The sequence below is a fragment of the Lactuca serriola genome, chromosome 3 (assembly GCF_051521515.1).
Source record: "Lactuca serriola cultivar US96UC23 chromosome 3, Lser_US96UC23_V15, whole genome shotgun sequence".
Taxonomy (NCBI): domain Eukaryota; kingdom Viridiplantae; phylum Streptophyta; class Magnoliopsida; order Asterales; family Asteraceae; genus Lactuca; species Lactuca serriola.
The window spans coordinates 34,122,414-34,143,080 of record NC_136410.1 but is presented as its reverse complement, the minus strand read 5'-3'; the positions used below and the strand labels follow the sequence as shown (position 1 = coordinate 34,143,080).

The 20,667-nt window shown below is 34.7% G+C and overlaps 1 protein-coding gene across 1 annotated transcript; it reads left to right on the top strand.

Moving 5' to 3' along the window:
• The first annotated feature begins 15,283 nt into the window (after window positions 1-15,283).
• Window positions 15,284-20,324, top strand: LOC145091846 (serine/threonine protein phosphatase 2A 55 kDa regulatory subunit B beta isoform-like). Its single transcript, XM_079029661.1, has 15 exons — window positions 15,284-15,608; window positions 17,023-17,130; window positions 17,580-17,683; window positions 17,780-17,878; window positions 17,950-18,069; window positions 18,147-18,260; window positions 18,351-18,442; window positions 18,523-18,641; window positions 18,718-18,841; window positions 18,922-19,045; window positions 19,136-19,204; window positions 19,295-19,386; window positions 19,511-19,588; window positions 19,700-19,773; window positions 19,864-20,324. The coding sequence occupies exons 1-15, from the start codon at window positions 15,452-15,454 to the stop codon at window positions 20,001-20,003; spliced, it is 1,614 nt and encodes a 537-aa protein (XP_078885787.1). The 5' UTR covers window positions 15,284-15,451; the 3' UTR covers window positions 20,004-20,324.
• Window positions 20,325-20,667: the final 343 nt, after the last annotated feature.

Below are 20,667 nucleotides of genomic sequence, written 5' to 3'. Positions count from 1 at the left end.
ATGGATTAGACCAAGAGGTTAGTTTTAGATCCGAGAGTATGGATCAAGTAAAGAGATAAACTTGCTATTAGTCCGGGAGTATGGATTAAGACTAAGTTAATTGTCCCTAGTCTGGGAGTATGGATTGAGCACAATTATAGATCCGGGAGTATGGATCAGATATGATTAAGACTAAGTTAATTGTCCCTAGTCTGGGAGTATGGATTGGGCACAGTTATAGATCCGGGAGTATGGATCAGATCAGGATTAGGGTATAGTTAACTGTCCCTATTCCGGGAGTATGGAATGGGTACAATTATTGATCCGAGAGTATGGATCAGATCAGGAGGTTAGTTTTAGATATGTGAGTATGGATCAGGTAGTTTTAGATCCGTGAGTATGGATCAGGTGAAAAGGTAGTTTTAGATCCGTGAGTATGGATCAGGGGAAAAGGTTAGTTTTAGATCCGTGAGTATGGATCGGGTGAAAAGGTTAGTTTTAGATTCGTGAGTACGGATCAGGTAAAGAGGAAAATTTTAGATACGAGAGTTTAGATCGTGTCGTTGTGAGGATCGATGAGGTGGGATAAGAGTTGCCTTTATATGGTGAAAATGTACAAGTTTGAATGTTCTATATTTATAAATATATAATATAAGACTAGGTGTGAGATCCGTGTATTACACGGGTTTATTAAAAATAAAAATTTAATATCAATATATAAATATGAAATATTTTATAATGTAATACTTTATATAACATAATGTAATCTTTTGAAAATTTGCAAAAAAAAATTAAATCATTTGAAGTATTTATGAGGATTTATTACCAAATTAATAGGATGATTTTATTTCCTTATAAAACCCATTACAATTTTATGGAATTTTATTTTAAGAAAATAGAAATCTCCAAAAAATGACAAGTGGAAAATAAAATTTCTAAAATTCTCACAAAATGACAAGTGTCAAAATGGAGGAGAAGATGACATGTGGCAAAAAAAAACCTTCATTTATTAAAGAGGATTGTGGGATGAAAACCCTATATGCTCACCAGCCTCCCAAGCCTGACCCACTTAGTTTTCTTTGTATCACAGGAATCGATACGAAGACATATTTCACAGAGAGATTTAAAGGAGATATAAATCATTAGTGTAATTAAATGTAAGTTCTGTTTATGCTTATATGTTTGTATCGGAACATGACATCCCGAGTTTTTATTATTAAATGAAAATACATTCTCTTTGATAAATGCTTTGATAAGTTATTATCATATCTTGTTTTGGGAACAAATTCCGCAACCGTTTTCTTTAAAAATTTACTCTGATTTTAAAAACAAAGCATAAACAAATCGGTCTTTTCTGGCCGTGAAATTAGGGATGTCACAACTTACAACTGCATCTTACATTTATGTTGGTCATACATCGATTGAAACTCACGATTTGAACTTGAGACTTCCCTCTGAGTGCCCAAGAAATATTCAATTATTCATTATTTTAGCTAAAGTTTAATAAACTTACCCTTATAAGTCATTTTCCTATCGGTAAACGACGACATAATTTCAACGCACTTTTCTAATCATAATCATAATCATAATCAGGATATAAATTTATACATTTAAATGTATTAAACTAAAATAATGGAAAACTGAGTATTTATATATTTATACATTTAAATATAATAGAGTAAATTACACGAATGGTCCTTATGGTTTGGGGTAATTTGCGTATTTTGGTTCCTAAATTATTTTTTTAACTCGGTACTGTTTGTTTTTGTTACGTCATTGGTCTCTATTGTTTGTTTTTTTAAACGGTTGGTCTCTATCTTATCTAAAAAGACTATTATTTAAATAGAGAAAAATAATGAGATATGTAAGGTAAGGTGATGGGATGAGGTTGGTGGTGTGTTTATTTAAATAAACTAAAAAATCAAGGGGAAAATATTTTTTTAGGTAAGACAGAGACCAAGCACATAACAAAAACAAACATAGGGACCTTCCGAGTTAAAAAAATAAGTTAGAGACCAAACGTCCAAATTACCCTAAACCATAGAGACCATTCGTGTAATTTACACAATATAATAATATATGCTGCATGACCAACATATGGTTTTCAAATGTCAAAATATGTGTTTATACTTTGAAATATCTATTTATATATAAAAAATACATATTTACTGTAAATATGATTTATATGTATGTAAAAAATACGTATTTATAAATTGAAATACTTTGTGATTACTTGTAAAAATACTTTATACTTATATAATAATATTAAATTCTCATCTTGGTGGCTCGTCAGTTAATGCTTATACGCTCCATAGGGAAGTCTCAAGTTCAAACATCGTAGGTTTCAATCGATGTATCACCAATATAAATGTACGATGCAGTTGTAAAAGTAGTGCATAGTATCGTTGTCACAAGCGAATCCTCTCCTCCAAATGTAGTTGTAAAAGTAGTGCATAGTATCATTGTCATAAGCGAATCCTCTCCTCCAAACCTTACAAAATCAGGGAGTCACAATAAGTGATGGATAACCCATTTTTATGCAACTATATGTATTTTTTGAAATGATATTCTTTTGAATAAATTATATAAGATTAACTGTAAAATGTGTACAAAAAATTTTAATGGTAAAATGTTTACAAAAAAATATACAATGTAGTTGTAAAAGGGGGTACTTAGTATCATTGTCAAAAGCGAACCCTCATCTCAAACCTTACAAAATTAGGGAGTCACAATAGGCGATGTATAACCCATTTTTATGTAATAATATGTATTTTTACGATTAATGGTAAAATATGTACAAAAAAATTAATGGTAAAATGTGTACAAAAAAATATTTAATGGTATAATGTGTATAAAGAAAGTTTTATGATATAATGTGTCAATAATAAACAGTAAAATCCACGTCAGCAGCCACGTGGTTGGTTACCTATTATTACTGGTAACTTAATGGTATTTTTTGAACAAATGTTAAGTTTAATGGTCATATGTGTACAAACGTTATAGTTGGTTGACGATATGTATACAAACGTTCTAGTTGGTTGGCGATATGTGTACAAAAAAAGTTCAATGGTATTTTTTGTACAATTTTGATACTTCGTTACCCTTACAAGTTATTTTCCCGAAAAAACGCATACCTAAAAATGTTTGTGCATCTTTTTCTTGTTACGTATGAGGACTAGAATTTTCTAATTTCTTCAAGCATCTTCTAGCAAAACAAAACATGTTTGTTTGTTTATTTTTAATTAAAACTTAGATTTATTCCAATTTTATTTGTGATAAACAATTTGAAATAAAAGTTATAATACTTTATGAAGAAAGGGTTTGACACAACTATGATATTTGCGATAAATTTATAAATAAATATTTATTTACAATAATGATCGTTGGAGTTATTTATATATGTATGAAAAATAATCCCAATATTTTATAATATTTTTAAGCCATGTATATATATATATATATATATATATATATATATATATATATATATATATATATGTATATGCCGATCAGATTGAATGGAAAATGACAAATAACAAGAACACAAAAAACAAAGTGTAACGCCCTGTCCCGAATCGTTACCCATTTGGGTGTGGGTGACGTAATTTAGATGATCCAGGTGTTCGGTTTGTGTTTTGGAGTCAAGGGGTACATAGGGAGTACGCAGGGTGTACTAGTGCGAGGTTGAGTATGTGGGTGCGAGGTTGAGTACACTGGCGTACGGTGAGCGTACTAAGCAAACTTGGTCGCGGATGCGAGGCCTCGTACGCTGGGTGTACGAGGGTTACGCTTGGCGTATAAGGAGTTTAAGAAAACTTAATTTAAGTGTGTTGCACCCTATATAAAGACCTTAAGTCCCTAGGGTTGGCCTCTTTACCAGCCTCCATGCCTCCTAAACCCTAGAAATCGACCCTTAGCCTCTATTGTTGTGCATTTGAGTCCTGAGGAGAAATTGGTGTTTGTTTGATCATTTTGAAGAGATTGAAGAAGGTTCATAGCTTGGTGGGAAACTTAGAGATCTAGAATCTTCACTCATCTTGCAAGTCTTTTGAGGTATCAAGTTCATACCTTGGCTTTTAAATGCTTAGATCTCTTGTTATCTTGATTTTCATGCTTTTGGGTTGATTGATGCGTTTGAAGGGCTTATCCTTTTAGATCTGAGATTGTTATTAGGTTCTTAAGCATAAAGGTGCAAGCTTTATGAGGTTTATGGTCACATGCATGCATTAAGTCACCTAATAAGTCCTTTTTAGCTTTAAGAGCTTCATTTAGCCATGCATGAACACAAAGCTAGCAACTTTACTTGAGTATCCATCTCAAGGAAGTCACATCTACGTTTTGGAACAATGTCTTAGCGGATTAAGGAGTAAAAATGTTACTTGGCTGAATGGGTGAGTACATTGGGCGTACAAGACTACAAGCTCGTATGTGTCGCGTGCAAGCCCTAAAGCGTGTACGCTTAGCATATAGCTGAGCACGCCCCGCGTACTTGTTGGATTAATGTCTAAGTCCATAACTATAATTGGTAAGACTTGACCCGACCCGACATTGTCCATTTGGGTTGCATGGCATCATGCATTTGGATAGACTATAATGAGAGAAATAACACTTAAGGTTTGTTAATATATTATAAGTTATAATATATTAATAAGATTATTTAATTAGTATTGATCAAGAATTAATCTAGAATTAATTAAGTGATCAAAAGAAGACTAATTAAATATATGGGTTGATTGTGTAAATCATCCATACTTGTATAGTGGGCTAATGCTCCATGGATTATCAAGTTGGACTAAAACCCATAGGATGCTCCATGGTGTATTTGAACCCATGGATCCAAGGAAATGGAAAGCCATGACAATTAGGGTTTACCCTAATTTTAACAACTATATAAGATCATATTCTTTGGGAAAAATCGGCCACTAGAGATAGGAAGAAAGGGCTAGCCGATTTTCAGGAAGTGTGGTGTCTCTCTCTAAGTCTTCCAAGTGCATATGATGTTATGTGAACCATTTGAGGTGTCACACTTGGGGCACTAGGAACTCAAGCTTCATGAGGACATTCTACATCAAAGAGGTATGTATTCTATCTTGTTATATTCATTGTTTTGTATGCTAGATTAGGATAATACCTTGGATGTTCATATTTGCATGTATAATAGAGAAAACATAGATCCAAGGTATTTAGGGTTGCATGTACACTTAGGAGTGTTAGAATGCTCAAAACCCAACAATACTCAACAGGATTGGACTTCGGTGTTTGGGCTTTGGTTTGGGCCATATTTTAGGCTTAGTTGTTTTTTATGGGTTTTGAGTACAACAACATCCTATTCAATCATGCAACCCTAACCTCTTTGGATCTAAGTTTTTCTCTAATTATACATGCAAATAGAAATTCTAAAGCAACAACCCTAATACTAGAATTCCACGGATGATCTTGACTCGTAAAATCTCTAATGCCTCAAGTGTTGCACTTCTAATGGAGTCACAAACACCAGTAGCAAAGGATGAGTGAGAGAAAGGCATAAAATTGGCTAGGGATTCTTCTTAGAAAGCAGTCGCTAATTTCAGGAGGTCTAGTGTAACATCTCGAACCTCAGGTAAGCGTTATAACCCTTCTATTTTTGCAAGTTGTCAAGATAATCCCCTTAAGTTGAATATTGGACTTATGAGTACGCTGGGCGTAATGAGGCGTACGCCGCGCGTACTCGCACGCTTATTTTGGACACAAACTCGCCTGGGTACGATGGGCGTACCCAGGGTTACGCTGGGCGTAATGTGCCTAGATGCAAACCCTAAATATTGGCTTGTGCACTATAAAAGGAACGTTAAGTCCTTTACCCCAGCCACCATACCTCAGTGAGTGAACCCTAAGAGAGCAGAAACCCCGTTTTGAGCTTGTGTGTGTGTTCTTAAGCCTGAAGGTGCCTTTTTAAGGTGAAGAAGGAGAAGAGGAAGCCATTGTTGGAGCTAGAAGTTGGAGAGCAAGAGTAGATCCGAGTTCTATAGAGGTTGGAGCTCCTTTTTGAGGTAAAAAGCTTAAAGCTTTCCTTGCATTTCTTGAGTCTTCTCACTATACTGTACCCGGAAAGGTACCTATGTGTGACCGGAAGGTCTTGTGCTAAGAGATGCATGTATTGTATGCTATGCTTTGCAGGTTCTGTATGCGTTATGTATGTGATATGTGTGCTATGTATGATATGGGCCAGAAGGTATTAAGACGTGGACCAGAAGGTCAGGGAGTCATGGACTGGAAGGTCGATATGAGTAGGACCGGAATGTTTACTGGGACTGGGACGGAAGTCCCCTGAGACACATGGACCGGAAGGTCGTGTAGAGTATGACCTGGAAAGGCGTATGTGTGTAAGTGGTATTTTGGGGAACTCACTAAGCATTTATGCTTACAGTTGATGTGTTATGTGTTTCAGGTACTAGCGAGGACCGTGGAAAGGCACCGGCGTGATTCGTACACATAGTCAGGAGATTTTATTTGTGATCTTGGGATATGTATTATTTTGATAACTACTATGGAACATATGTTTTGAGAATGTTTAAATATAAATTTGGTTGTTGAAAAATGAAAAATTGTTTTGAAAATTTACGTCGTTACATCTAGGGGTCTTTAAATAGCTGTGGCTGCTAGTTTTTTCAGTTGAAACCCTAATTCCTTGCTTAGGCTCCAAGCAACCCGTGGACACTCCTTCTAGAAGGCCTTGGACGACTTCTATAGGGCCCGCCTATAGAAATTTGTCCACCCCATTCTAATGGAGTCCAACAGCCCAACTCTACAACTATCAATGATTTGGAAAACCAGTGCCCGTACTTTCACTCAGTTCCTTTAATCCCAAAATTAATGTCAAATTAATTTCTGATTAATTACTATTTGAACAATATGATTTCTAATTAATATATTATTCTTATAATATACTAATAAATCATTTATTAACTTCTTTCTCCAAAAGTCAACATGTCAAGTTGTTATGGTGAAGGCAACCCAAAAGGGTCATGCTACTATCAAATCAAGTACATACCAATTATAGATATGGACTTAGCGGGTCGAAGGCACCAATACCGGTCCATGGTTTGTTATGCTTAGTATTATTGTCGTCTGCATGACTCTTGCATGTGTTATGTGTTTTATGTTTACTGAGTGGAGCTTGATGCCGGGCGGGGCCTGGTGAGTATATTGTATGCTAGTTATTTGTATGTGTTTTTATGATTACCGGGTACGACTCGATGCCGGGCGGGGCCCGATGACCATTCTGTATGCTATGTATCTTTTGTGATTATTACATGTGTTATGTATTGATATATTTATATGTTTTATATCTATAATGGCCAGGGCTCGACGATTGATGGATTTGTATACCGAACGGGGCCCGATGACAGGGTGGGGCCCATTATGTGTTTATTTGTGTATATATGGTATGTGGTATTTTGAGGAACTCACTAATCTTTGTGCTTATGGTTTTCAGTTTATGTTTCAGGTACTTCTGTTTTCAAAGGGAAGAGCTTGGGGTGATTGCAGAACACACACCACATGCTTCCGTATTCTGTGATTTACTTTTGATAACGATGATGTATGGATAAAAATTGGATTACCTTGGTTTTATGAAAATTATAAGATTTACTATTTTAGTAATTTAAAAATGGAAATTCCCGGGTCTTATTTTTCGGACGTTTCAAATTGGTATGAGAGCCTTGGTTTGATGGATTCGGACATACTCTCGGGCCTGTCTGAACTCAAATTGAGGATTTGGCAAAGTTTTTCAAAAAGAAACATAATTTTAAGAAAATAATTTTTAAGACAATAAAGGGTGTGGTGTGTGCAATCAGCGAAGGTCAAGTAATTTTTTCCCAAATACCCATACATGTTATCTGATATGATTTGATTTATGAATTTGTGAATCACATGTTAGTTAGGGCTAAGCATCTTCTCAGTGTTTGCATGATAGAATGCTAAGAGAGATGCCTTGTATGCCTATTGTATAAGCTTGTAGACTTGCATGCTAGTTCTGATCAGTATGTGTTAGATTGGCCTGATATGTGATGCCTTGTAGCTTAGGAAGCATGGGATGCTAGAATATAGGTGTCAGGTATGCACACCAGGCATGACGCCCACCTAGCATGCACCACTAAATCTTTTATAAAAAATCATATCTTCCTTATATGAATATTGTTTCTTACCCTCTTTATATATTTGTTTAGCTCTCTACCAGTACTACAACTTTCCTTAAGGTCTCTTTGTCAAATTTTGACTTTCATTTTTAACTCGTATTTTATATTTTTATAAAAATCGTATCTCCTTTATACGAACTCCGTTTTTGACATTTTTCCTTTCAAAGTCCTTGTCTCATGGGTTACTATGATTTTCCTTTTAGTGACCTTAGTCGAAACTCAACCAATCTCTTTATGTTATTTTAACACTAATAGCGTTATTAACGCGGTTGGTTCTTATTATTTTTTTTTTATAAAATCATAATTCCTCCAATTGGTGTCAGATTTTCACAACGCTTATATCCTTGGGATCATTTTGTTGTGTGTTTTCCAAATACTCTAACCATCCTGAAAAGTGGCATAACTTTTTGATCACTCATTTTTGACCCTATTATCATATTTTCCTTCAATATTAAAAGTTCTATCATTGTCATAGGTTATACAAATCTTCAGTGACAATTGGTGATGGGAAATTCCCAATAGTTACAGTTTGTGACCCAGTTTAGGGCGGAGTTTGCACCAGTTGGCGAGGGAGTTTCAGGACCTTCGCCAGATAACCGAGACTGTGGAGGAGATCACTACTAATTCGGGGAGAGGGCCTTATTGGTTGCGTAGTACACTGCGGATGAGGAGATAAGGAAGACAAGGTACCATGATATGTTGTGGGACAATATTAGGGAATTTGGGAGCATGTTTGGTTGCAACACCATGGAGGATATGATTTCTAGAGCCTGAGAGCGGGAGATTGACTCGGAGCACCTCGGGAAGAGGAAGATAGATTAGGTTCAGACAACTAGGGGTCCTGCAAAGAGGCCCAAGACTCAGGATCCGTGAGTAGGAGGCCATCAGGGTTGGGGCCGTTGTGCCAAGTGCAGGAGGACTCATGAGGGGAGCTGTCGGGAGACAGGAAGGGGATGTTTCAGTTGTAGTTAAATGGGTCATTACAGCAGGGATTGTCCTCGAGGATTAGTTCCGATGTATTTTCACTGCAATTAGGTGGGCCACAAGAAGGTCGAATGTCCGAGGTTGATAAATGGAGTAGTGAAAGAACCTGCTTCAGTTACTTTGAGGATTACTGATGGCTGCGAGGGCAGGTAGAGGCTCCAACAGTAAAGGGTCGAGCATTGCAGTTGCAGGCAAGGGAGATCAGAGTTTCATCAAAGACTATCGTGGGTATGTTCCATTTTCGTTTTCTTTGTGCCTTATCCTTCATATGTGTGTGTGTATATATATATATATATATATATATATATATATATATGTAACGCCCGGGTTTCAGGGCTAAGCATTTTTGTCAATGTAATAGTCTAGGTCAACTCTTGTAACTCTTTTTGAAGTAATAAAGATGAAATATTTGAGTATTATGTGAATTATGTGTATTTATGTGCTTATAATTTAATTATAAATGTATAATTAATAAATAATAAAAATAAGCGTCAAAATTAAAGTGTGAGATAAACCCGATATCTCTACATAAAGTTGTAGAATATGTCTCAAGGTTTCCGTACATATAAAGAATGCCGAAATCCGAGTTATAATGAAGAAGTTATGACCCGTCGAAGTTTTACGGTAAAACCGGCACGGCACCGGGAAGCGTAAATAGTGAATTTACGATAGAGTGAGATTTAGCCTTAGCAATCTAAACGAAAGTCGTAGAATATGTTAAAATAAGAACATCGATAAAAAGAACGCCCAAATCTGACTTCGTATGAAGAAGTTATGATTTTTCGAAGTTTCGGAATAACAGTGTATAGCCCGAAATTCGAATATTAGATCGAGCGGTTTTTAGCCGAAACAATCTGAACGAGAATCGAAGATCTCGTTAAGGGTAGCGTAACGAGAAAAAGATGGGTGAAAACGGATGTCGGATGAAGAAGTTATGAGGATTTAACGGACCAATCGTGTCCCGGCCCGTTAATAATATAAAATTTAAAATCGAGCCAAAATTAGCCGACGGAGTCTAAACGAAAGTTGTAGAGTACGTTCCCACCTTCGCGTGGATATAAAGAACGTCGAAAACGGAGGTCGTACGCGAAAGTTATGAATTTTTAAAGATGAGCATGCAATTTGCGAAATTGGATGCGAAACTGGTGACGTGGCGCGTTGTGGGCCGTCCGATGAAGTCTCAGATCTCGCTTCGGATCATGCCACGAAGCCTCGCTATTACGCCCCGCGTACGAAGAAGCTACGCCCCGCGTAACCTCGGTCTTATCCGGTCCGAAGAGGCTAACAGCTGGAGTCGGTCTGGCACTCTTATCCGATGACTACGCCCCGCGTAGGTCCGAGGTACGCCCAGCGTACCGAGGCCTCGCAGGGCTATAAAAAGGGGCCGATTTTCCTTCATTTTTCACACCTTTCTTCACTCTCTCTAACTTCTTTCTCTCTCTACAACCCCAAAACACCTCTAAACCCTAGTTAAGCCCCTTAGCACCCTAGGGAAGCCCCGAGGCTCCCGGAGTCCCGAGAAAAAAGAGTTTTTCGGTTTCGAAACGTTGCTCCAATCAAGTCCCGGTTCTCGATAAAATTCGCTGTAAGTGTGCTACGCTTACGCAATTTTTAATATAGCTTTCAAATAATTATAGGAATGTTATTAGGTCCTTAAAATAATTATTTGGGCTATTATTATGAGTTATATCGAGTATTATTAACGCTTAATAATACTCGGACTAATTAATTTGTCGCGGTTATCGTTAAACTAAACCCTAGTGGTATCGATACTAGGTTTTATCGAAGGAATATCGTTTTGAGAGTATCGAAGCGCTGTCCGAGTGCTGAGTCACCACCTAATCAGGTGAGTGCATAGTTACTTTCAACTTACACATAGATATGAAGTATTTTATATAAATTACGTGCTATGTGTGCATATTATCTGAATACTTGCTATCTATGCTAGATGAACGTTGTTATACATGTTTTCAATGATTTAAACTGTATATGTATTTTATATCTACGAAAATGTTGGGGTAAAACATGGGTAGATGCAATAGGTGATGTGTGATAAAATGATGAGAGGCCTCGATGTTGATGTTGTTGATTCTGTCATCTAGCGGAGTATGGATGACGACCACGGACTCTTCTAGACAGTCCAGTGGAACACTAGCAGGCTCGCAACCTGTAGGTGTTTGTGAACGATATGTTCACCGGTGTACTCCATCCCCACATGGTTGCCTTTAGGACATTTATTGCTGAGGAATCCCCTTAGCAGTAGTGTCCGTCCCGATGATGATCCTTAGGCTAGGTCCCTTATGATAGGTGTTTAGGGACGTAAAGTGAGGATAACGGGAACGGGTAATCGGGTTATTGTTGATCGATGAAATTAATAAACTTATTTATTGTGGGTTGAAAACCCTATGTGCTCACCAGGCTCCCAAGCCTGACCCACTCAGTTTTATGTATTACAGGTAGTGGCGCATAAGCATAGGTGTGATGTTTTGGACGAGGGATTACGGATATAGGCCTATAGATATGAAATAATGTAGTAAGGCTTATATTGTACTGTTTATGCTTTTGATCTGTACGAACATGACATCCCGATTCTTTTAATGAAATACATTTCTATGGAAATGCTTTTGATAAATCTTTATCATATTTTTGTTTTGGGACAAATTCCGCAACACTTTCATTTAAAATGTAACTCTGATTTTTAAACAAAGCATAAACAAACCGATCTTTTCTGGCCGTGATTTTGGGGATGTCACAATATATATATATATATATATATATATATATATATATATATATATATATATATGTATGCTTTTAGATCATGAATTTGTATTTGTAAGACATTATTTCCAGTTTAGCTTCTCTATGATTGTCTGGTTATTATTATTTTGAGGGTCGTCATATGCCATTTTGCATACCGAGAGTCATGAGTGGAGCACATATTGTGGTACTAGATTTAGGTCGCCAACCATCTTTATGTGGGCCCTTGGTGGGAGTGAACTAGGGTCTTGATAGGAAAACCCTATCATGGTACTCCGAAGGTCGGGAAAACCCTAGCCAACTTACCGAGTTAGCTGGAAAACTCGCCGAGTTTTCCCCAGCTTAACACATTCAATCATTTTTATCAAATCTAATGCTTTAAGATGTAGATCTGGTACTCTAGGTCTGGAAAACCACGTAAAGTTGCCAACTTTATGTTCATTCATGCCAAAAGAAGCTGTAGAACTCATGAAAGGCTTAATAAAGAACTTAATCCATGAATGAGGCCTAGAACCTAATAAAGCTTGCAACTTTAAGCCAAATGAGGCCACAAAATGGCCAGATCTAAAGTGACAACCCATGAAATGCTCAACCCCATGAATAATCCGACAATGAGCCAAATATCCCAATAAAACTTTCAAGGAAGAGATATAAGAAATAAGGAAGCAAGGTGTCGACTTTATACCTCAAAAAGATTGCAACAAGTGAGGAGGTTCTAGATCTATAACCTTCCTTTTCAATTTTGACACCTCAAACTTTAATCTCCTTCAAAAGAACACCAAAAATCAACTCTTCAAGCTCACACACTCAACTTTGGAAGATGATGCACGAAATTAGGGTTTCTGGAAAGAGGAGGCTGGTAAGGAGGCCATCTAAGGGACTTAAGGCCTTTAAATAGGGTGCAACACCCTAAAAATTAGGGTTTCATATTCAGCTGCTGACTCGCCGAGTTGAGGCACCTCGACTCGCTGAGTTGGTCCATTAATATTTGCGGCCAATGTCACCTCAACACACCGAGTTGAGGCCTTCCAACTCACCGAGTTGGTCCAAGAAAATATGCTAAAAGAATTTAATTTCATACCTGAGGATTAGGATGTTACACATGATTTAAGTGTTTTTAAAATGAAAATTTAACTCTGAGTTTTTGGGACGTTACATAAGCTCAAAATTTCCAACTACAACCCTCCAAGCCGTGGTCTTCCTTGGCCATGTCGTGGGCACAAAACGCCAAAACAATCGCTGATTCCTCAGTCTCCATGTCGTGGCAGCCTAAGGCCATGTCGTGGGGATTGGTCTGAACAATTCAAATGAGCTTAATCCATTTTCTTTTGATTTCAAGACCTCCAAAGCTCAGATCTGATCCTATCCAATGTGTTAATTGATAAAGTTTCTAACTTTATCCATTAGGAAGGTCTAAACCATCAATATCTAGATTTTAAGTCTCAAAGGGACCCAAAAATGCATCTTTCTTAACTTAATCCATTAAGTCCAAGTCTCAAATTTTCAGATCTGAATCAACAAGATGTCTAGATGTATAAAGTTTCCAACTTTATTCATTATAATACCATAATCTTTCAAGATCTAAACTTTAATACACAAAAATATCATAAGGAGAAAAAAAGGGAAGACAAAAGATCATAACTTTCCTAGTCCATGAGGTCCATGAAGCATCCTAAACTGATCAAAAGATGTTAGAGTCCACTCAACTCCAAGATCATCCATAAAATAGACCAAAAATGCCAAAACCCCCAAATGACAAGATCTAAAGAACTAGATAGCAAGATTGGAACTTTATCTTACAATAGTCCAAAAAGGTAGTGTCTTAGATGAATCTAAACTTGAAGTATCATTCCTTGCAAGCAAAAGAGCCTTGATTATCTTTAACTTTACCAAAACATCATAAAAGCACCAAAAAATGAGATAGGAGATATGAGAAGCTCAAATATTGAAGGTGGATGCTAGGGTTTCTCCCAAGGGGTCCTAGAGGTGGTGGAGGCTGCTAAAATCCCCCATAATGTGGAACCTTATGCTTAAATACATTGAAAACCATAAAATCATTGGCTTGGGCCTGACAAATTGCCACACTGTGGGCTCTGATCCCCACTCCGTGGCGACTGCCACGCTGTTGCGCCGGTTTCACCTAAATCCACATTAACTTCAAACAATCATAACTTGTTTCAACTCCATTTTCAGAGATCTTTATACCCACGAAAAGGTATTGACGAGCCCCACACTTCTATATAGTTAATTTGGGCTTAACACATGTCGAATTAAAAACCATAATCCATGAAGGAAGTCCGAAACATCATTTTTCCCATTTTACCCTTTTGACTCCAAAACACAAACCAATGGCTTAGATCATATAACCAATGTTATCAACATTCAATAGGGTCTAAATCCTATTTTCTTGAAGCGTAAGGCCTTTACTTGATCCATTTATTGTCCACAATCTTGAAATAAGAAACTTCTTAAAACATGGGGTTACAGTATGAGCGTCTGTAAGAAAATATTTCGAGGGATGCAGTGGTTTAAGTGGTGACGATGAAGGAGCGTGAACATTGCACGTAATAAAGGAGGTCAAGATTGCATAGCGTGAGTGATAATGACAATAGTTGAGAGGAATAAGATGGTAAACGTAAGTCGTAGGCATAGAGCTAATGGATAAGTGTGGTAATAAGATCCACGTTCTTTATTCTTTTTATTGTAAATAAAGAAAAAAGAGAAAAAGATATGAGAAATAACAAATGAGTCTTTTATATGGAAGATGGACGAAGAATTTAGCTTGTTAAAACCATATGGATAATGCACCTTATCAATTTTTAAATCTAAGTGCCCAAATTAGAAATCTGATTAAGCCATATGGACCAAACCTCTAAGTTACTCCTAAAAATATTAGATGAATTTTGTATAACTAAAAATGTAATTGATATAATTAAAGAAAAGATTAATTACATTATAACCACCATATTTCAAAATTTATAGGAGAATAACTATTAAGTTAATAAACTCCAAAAACATTAAACACGTCTTAACTCTAAATTTCATCTCAAAATTCACATCAGTTGAATTTCTGCAAGACTATAACCATACAATGATGTGATTTATAAAAAAACAAAAATAATATTTCTTTTGGCATTTGTTTACACCATACTTAACCACCAAAAAAATATACCTCCTATATCATAAGACACGTCATATTTCTACATATCTTTAAAAAAGAAAAACAACAATATACACATGTTTAAACACAATCATACTTGACACATTATCGTCATCTTCATCTTGAAAACCAACAACCACATACACATTTTTAAACGCGAACACATTTGCTCAAAACTCATATAAGGATATATATATAGAAACCGTAACAAATATAAGCAAACATATATAAATAGTAGTAACACTTCAAAATTTTCACCACACTCGGCAATATCAATTCATGCAATATATACAAACACGTACACACCATTGGGATTTTACATCCCAAATTGGAGGGACTATCATCAAAACGTTTGAAGCACGAAAAGTGACATTTTTGGGAATGGAAAGGCATGAAATTCCACATACAACCGACGATTAGATTACCCACAAAGACATCAAAATCATCGATGATGGGCCTTCGCTACTCCCTAAACAACATCAATTTCTCTCATTACTACTGCCTACACGAAAGAAATCCAAAACGAAAAAAAATGAAAGAGTTTGCAAGTACTTCTCCAACTTCGTTTTCATCTTATTCATTTTCCAACTCCTTTGTTATTATTGTGTTTATGTACTATAAGGAGTGAATTCTTACTTTCTTTATTAGGATTTTTTTTTCTTTCACAATCCTAAATCCTTTTAAGAGACTTATATATATATATATATATATATATATATATATATATATATATATATATATATATATATATATAATTTTTGAATTAACTTTATATGGTTGTTTGTAATTGGTTCTCCATTTGTTTTAAGGAATGAAATAGGATGAAAACTGAGTTTTTGAGTATTCTTTAAAGAAAAAAAGGGAATGAAGAAAAGAAAGCATGTTTTTATTTAAAGATAGGAAAAACAAATGAGCATTTTTTGCGTTGAAATCTATCATTTTAAATGTGGAATGATGAAGGAAAGAAAAAAATAAAAGGAAAGTCGAGCCTTCTTTATTTTCCTTCATTTCCCTAGGCGTTGATTCCTTAGTAGCCAAGTTTAAAAGGTTTTTCCATATATGTTTTAAATTGAACATTAAGTTTTAAAAATAAACGTAATAAACAGTTAATTAATATATTGGTTACACATTAGATACAATTACTTATCTTAATCCTTATCGTTTTTTAAATTAAACTTTTGTTATAACTTTTAATTTAACATTCTAATTTAGTTATTCTACCCTATGAAAATTAAAATTACTTTTGTTGAAAAATGAATTTTTAACTTTAAGTACGTAGTAATAAATTTTGCAACACTTCATATTATTTTAAAGAAAAAAAAAGAATAGTATTGGTTTTTATTAAAAAGTAAAAACTCATATATACGTATTGTGGTTATAATATACACACAAATGATTTTGAGTTTAATTAAAATGATCGATTGGATTTTCCAAACCGTGTTAATCATATTTGACCGAACGATAAGTCTATAAGTTACCTTAATGATGATGATATTGTTTGTTTGTTTGTTAGTAGAAAATATTAAGATACAACAATAATCTAATTAATTAATGACGAATTGTTTTTTTGTTTTATTTAATGGTGAGATTAATGCGAAAGTGTGTTTTCGTGGGGAAGGGGAGAGATTCCATTTACCAAATGTGAGAAAGAAAACGAGAAAAAGAGGATACTCAGATTGTGTGAAAATCTTTCTACAATCCTCGTCGAATCGATTCCAAATATAGAAATTATTTACTTCATAGTTCATAGTGTATGCGTTCGTGGGGTTTTTACACAGCTACTCAGTGTCAATTCGCCAAATTCATGCCCGATTCACTCATCCAAGACGAAGGAAAATGCGGATTAGTGTATAGAAATCGTTTATGGTGTTCGATAAACCATTAAACTCCAGACTTTGCATTTCTGATTTCATTTCAGCGACAATCGGGTTGATTTTGAGTCGTCGATTCTTGTGTTTGAAGTTTGCGAAATGGACGGCGAGGGTGACGTGGCTATGACTCCAGCAGGCTTAGACTGGAAATTCTCTCAGGTTTTTGGTGAACGTGCTGCAGGAGAAGAGGTTCAAGAAGGTACAAACAATATTTAATCAAATTTCGCTTTGGTTTTGTTAATCAAATTTGGTGTATTCAATTTCACTTTGGTTTTGTTTTGATTTTAGTTCGTTCTCGCTTTTCTGTTTCTTACTATAGCAGAAAAAAAAACAGGGACGTTTTGATTCTTAATTGAACCTGTACTTTTCCAATTAAAAATTGATTGATAATGTAATTCTTTGCATGTACGTAGTGAAACTATACCTTCTGTTTGATCTTCTAAAGTTGAAGCTAAGGGAATTTCGTCTCCAATATGCTAAATTATGTATCTATTTACAGAATGCAGCGATTAAACTGAAAGTACAAACCTTTTGAGTTCTGATAGCTTAAGCCAAAACATAGAGGGGAAGCTTATTAGATGTCATGATCTTGAGTAATCAATGCTAAATCATCTGCATTTATTTACACTTTGAATGCTTTCATTGCAGTTGATGTCATTTCAGCAATAGAATTTGATAAAACTGGTGATCATCTTGCAACCGGAGATCGTGGAGGTCGTGTGGTTTTATTTGAAAGAAGTGACCAAATAGATGTATGCTCTAATGCTCCATGATCATTGATCATGTTCTTTAAAATTTGTTCATTTATCTTGTTAATTCATATTATAACATGAAAATGTATAATATAGCATGGTGTTCTTCGAAGAGTTCTAGAAGGAATGGATTGTTCCAGCAGCCGCCACCCTGAATTCCGCTATAAAACCGAATTCCAAAGTCATGAACCTGAGGTTTGTTTGTCATTTTGTGTCAATTTTATCATTGATCATGTACATTTATTCTCATATTTATGTGATTTCAGTTTGATTATTTAAAAAGCTTGGAAATTGAAGAGAAAATCAACAAGATTAAATGGTGTCAAACAGCTAACAGTTCCCTTTTTCTGCTATCCACTAATGATAAAACCATAAAGTTCTGGAAGGTATGAATATAAAAAAGTCTGATACGGATTATTTTTTTGTATTTCAATCTATGCTAATTTCCTTATATTTTTACTAGGTCCAAGAAAAGAAGATCAAAAAGATATGCAACTTTAATATAGACCCTTCAAATCATTTGAGCAATGGTTTTATTAGTAGCTCAAATGTACATACATCTCTACGATTACCTATGGTAGTTCTATGCAGCCTAATTATTTATTATTATTATCAATAGTTAAATAATTATTTATTTTCATTAAAAGTTCCAACTTTTTATGTTCAGGTAACCAGTCATGACTCCAGCCTTTTAGCTAGATGTAGAAGAACATATGCCCATGCTCATGACTATCATATTAATTCCATTTCTAATAACAGGTGTGCTTCAATACTTTTACTTTATTTAATACACATTTAAAATGTTATCTGATTATTTATTAATTATTTCCATTTTGTAGTGATGGTGAAACATTTATCTCAGCTGATGATTTACGCATAAACCTTTGGAACTTTGAAATCAACACTCAGAGTTTTAATATTGTTGACATGAAGCCTGCAAACATGGATGATTTAACTGGTGATAGTATTTTTTTTTTCAAATTAAATACTAGGTTTATAATATTTTTAACAATTGTTTAAATTTGTTTGTACAGAGGTTATAACTTCAGCAGAGTTTCATCCTTCACATTGTAATATGTTGGCATATAGTAGCTCAAAAGGGTCAATAAGGCTTCTTGATTTGAGGCAATCAGCTTTATGTGACAATCATAGCAAATTGTAAGTAATTACAATTTTTGAATTTTCTATTAAACTATTTCCCTTCATTTATATTTCTTATTATTCATTTACTGTTACAGATTTGAAGAACATGAACCTCAAGGTTCAAGATCTTCTTTCACAGATATTATTTCCTCAATTTCTGATATCAAGTTTGCAAAGGGGGGTAGGTATATACTTAGTCGCGACTACATGACACTTAAGGTACTTTTTTTTTTTTTTTTTTTATAAATATTTCATTTGTATATATACATATTTATTTAAAATATTTTGTTTTTAATTATTTGTGATCAGCTGTGGGATATAAATATGGGTCCTGGACCAGTTGCAACTTTCCAAGTGCATGAACATCTGAGACCCAAGGTAATTAATTATAAACCTTTTAACAACTTTAAAAATATAATTTCATATTATGAAATAAGGTCAGCTCATTATTTATTTATTTATTTTCAGTTGTGTGATTTATACGAAAACGATTCGATATTTGATAAGTTTGAGTGTTGTCTGAGTGGAGATGGACAACGGGTGGCAAGTGGTTCTTACAGGTTTGACTTTCGTTTTCTTGACTTGATTACCTTTTTTTTTTCTATTATATTCCTCAAAAATGAGTTATTTTATATAAGTTTTCTTATATTTTTATGTTGTACTAAACAATAATTCATAATCCAGCAATTTGTTTCGTGTTTTTGGTTGTTCTTCGGGGAGCTCAGAAGCAACAACTTTAGAGGCAACCAAGAATCCCACAAGGTATACACCATTCATTTACTTGTGTTTATTTTAATAACAAAAAAAAACTTAATATATAAGTATATATATTATAAATATTTGATGTTTGTAAATTGTAATTAACTAAAATAGGAGACAAATCCAAACCCCTCCAAGATTCTTAAGATCCCCTGCAAACTATACTCATGCTGTTGGGAGCAGGCGAGGTATGTAAAATTATAATGTACATTTAATCCGACAATGAGTTTTCTCAAATAATTTTAAGCATCATGATTTATAATATTAATTTTTGATAGGTTTGGATAACTCAGGAGTTGACATAAATGGAAACAACAGTTATGATATTTCAACGAAGTTGCTCCACCTGGCATGGCATCCAAATGAGAACTTAATCGCATGTGCTGCTTCAAACAGCTTGTATATGTATTATGCATGAAGAAGGACAGGACAATGGCATACTTGTAAATTTCTTGAAATCTGGCACCACCTACCTCCTTTTTGCATGTTGATATCTGTTGCTTTAATGTATGTTCATGAGGAAGGTGTACTTGAGTTTGAGTAGTATTATTACTGATGGGTGTAATTGTCAGATTAAAACAGTATAAAGTATAAACTCCCTTGTAACCAAAACCATGGCGATTTGGTAGATATTTTATATTTATTTTTGGTTGGGAGCAATGTACACAACTTTTATTGCATCATGTACAAAGTAGTATTGCATGAATTTTGAATTCAGATCTCCAAAAATTTGTTTGTATATCTCTTAATTATGTTTATATCAGTTTGTGTCCAAATATCATCAGGAAATGACAAACTGTGCAGTATGTCTTTCACTTTACTTTTCTATAATTAAAATTTGAAGATAACTAAATGAAATCTAGAAAGGACCAAAATCTTAACAGTTTTTTTTTTTTTTTTTTTTTTTTTTTTTTTTTTTTTTTAAACAAAAGCTATAGCAAAATGTCATGAAAATTAATTAAACTTGGTCTTTTAAGTTTTAACACCTGAATGATATAGTGGCCCCCTTTCTAGGGGTACACGTGAACTCGTGGTGTAGTTTAGTGTGGTTTTTGGCTCAACCAAACCAAAAATCAAACAAA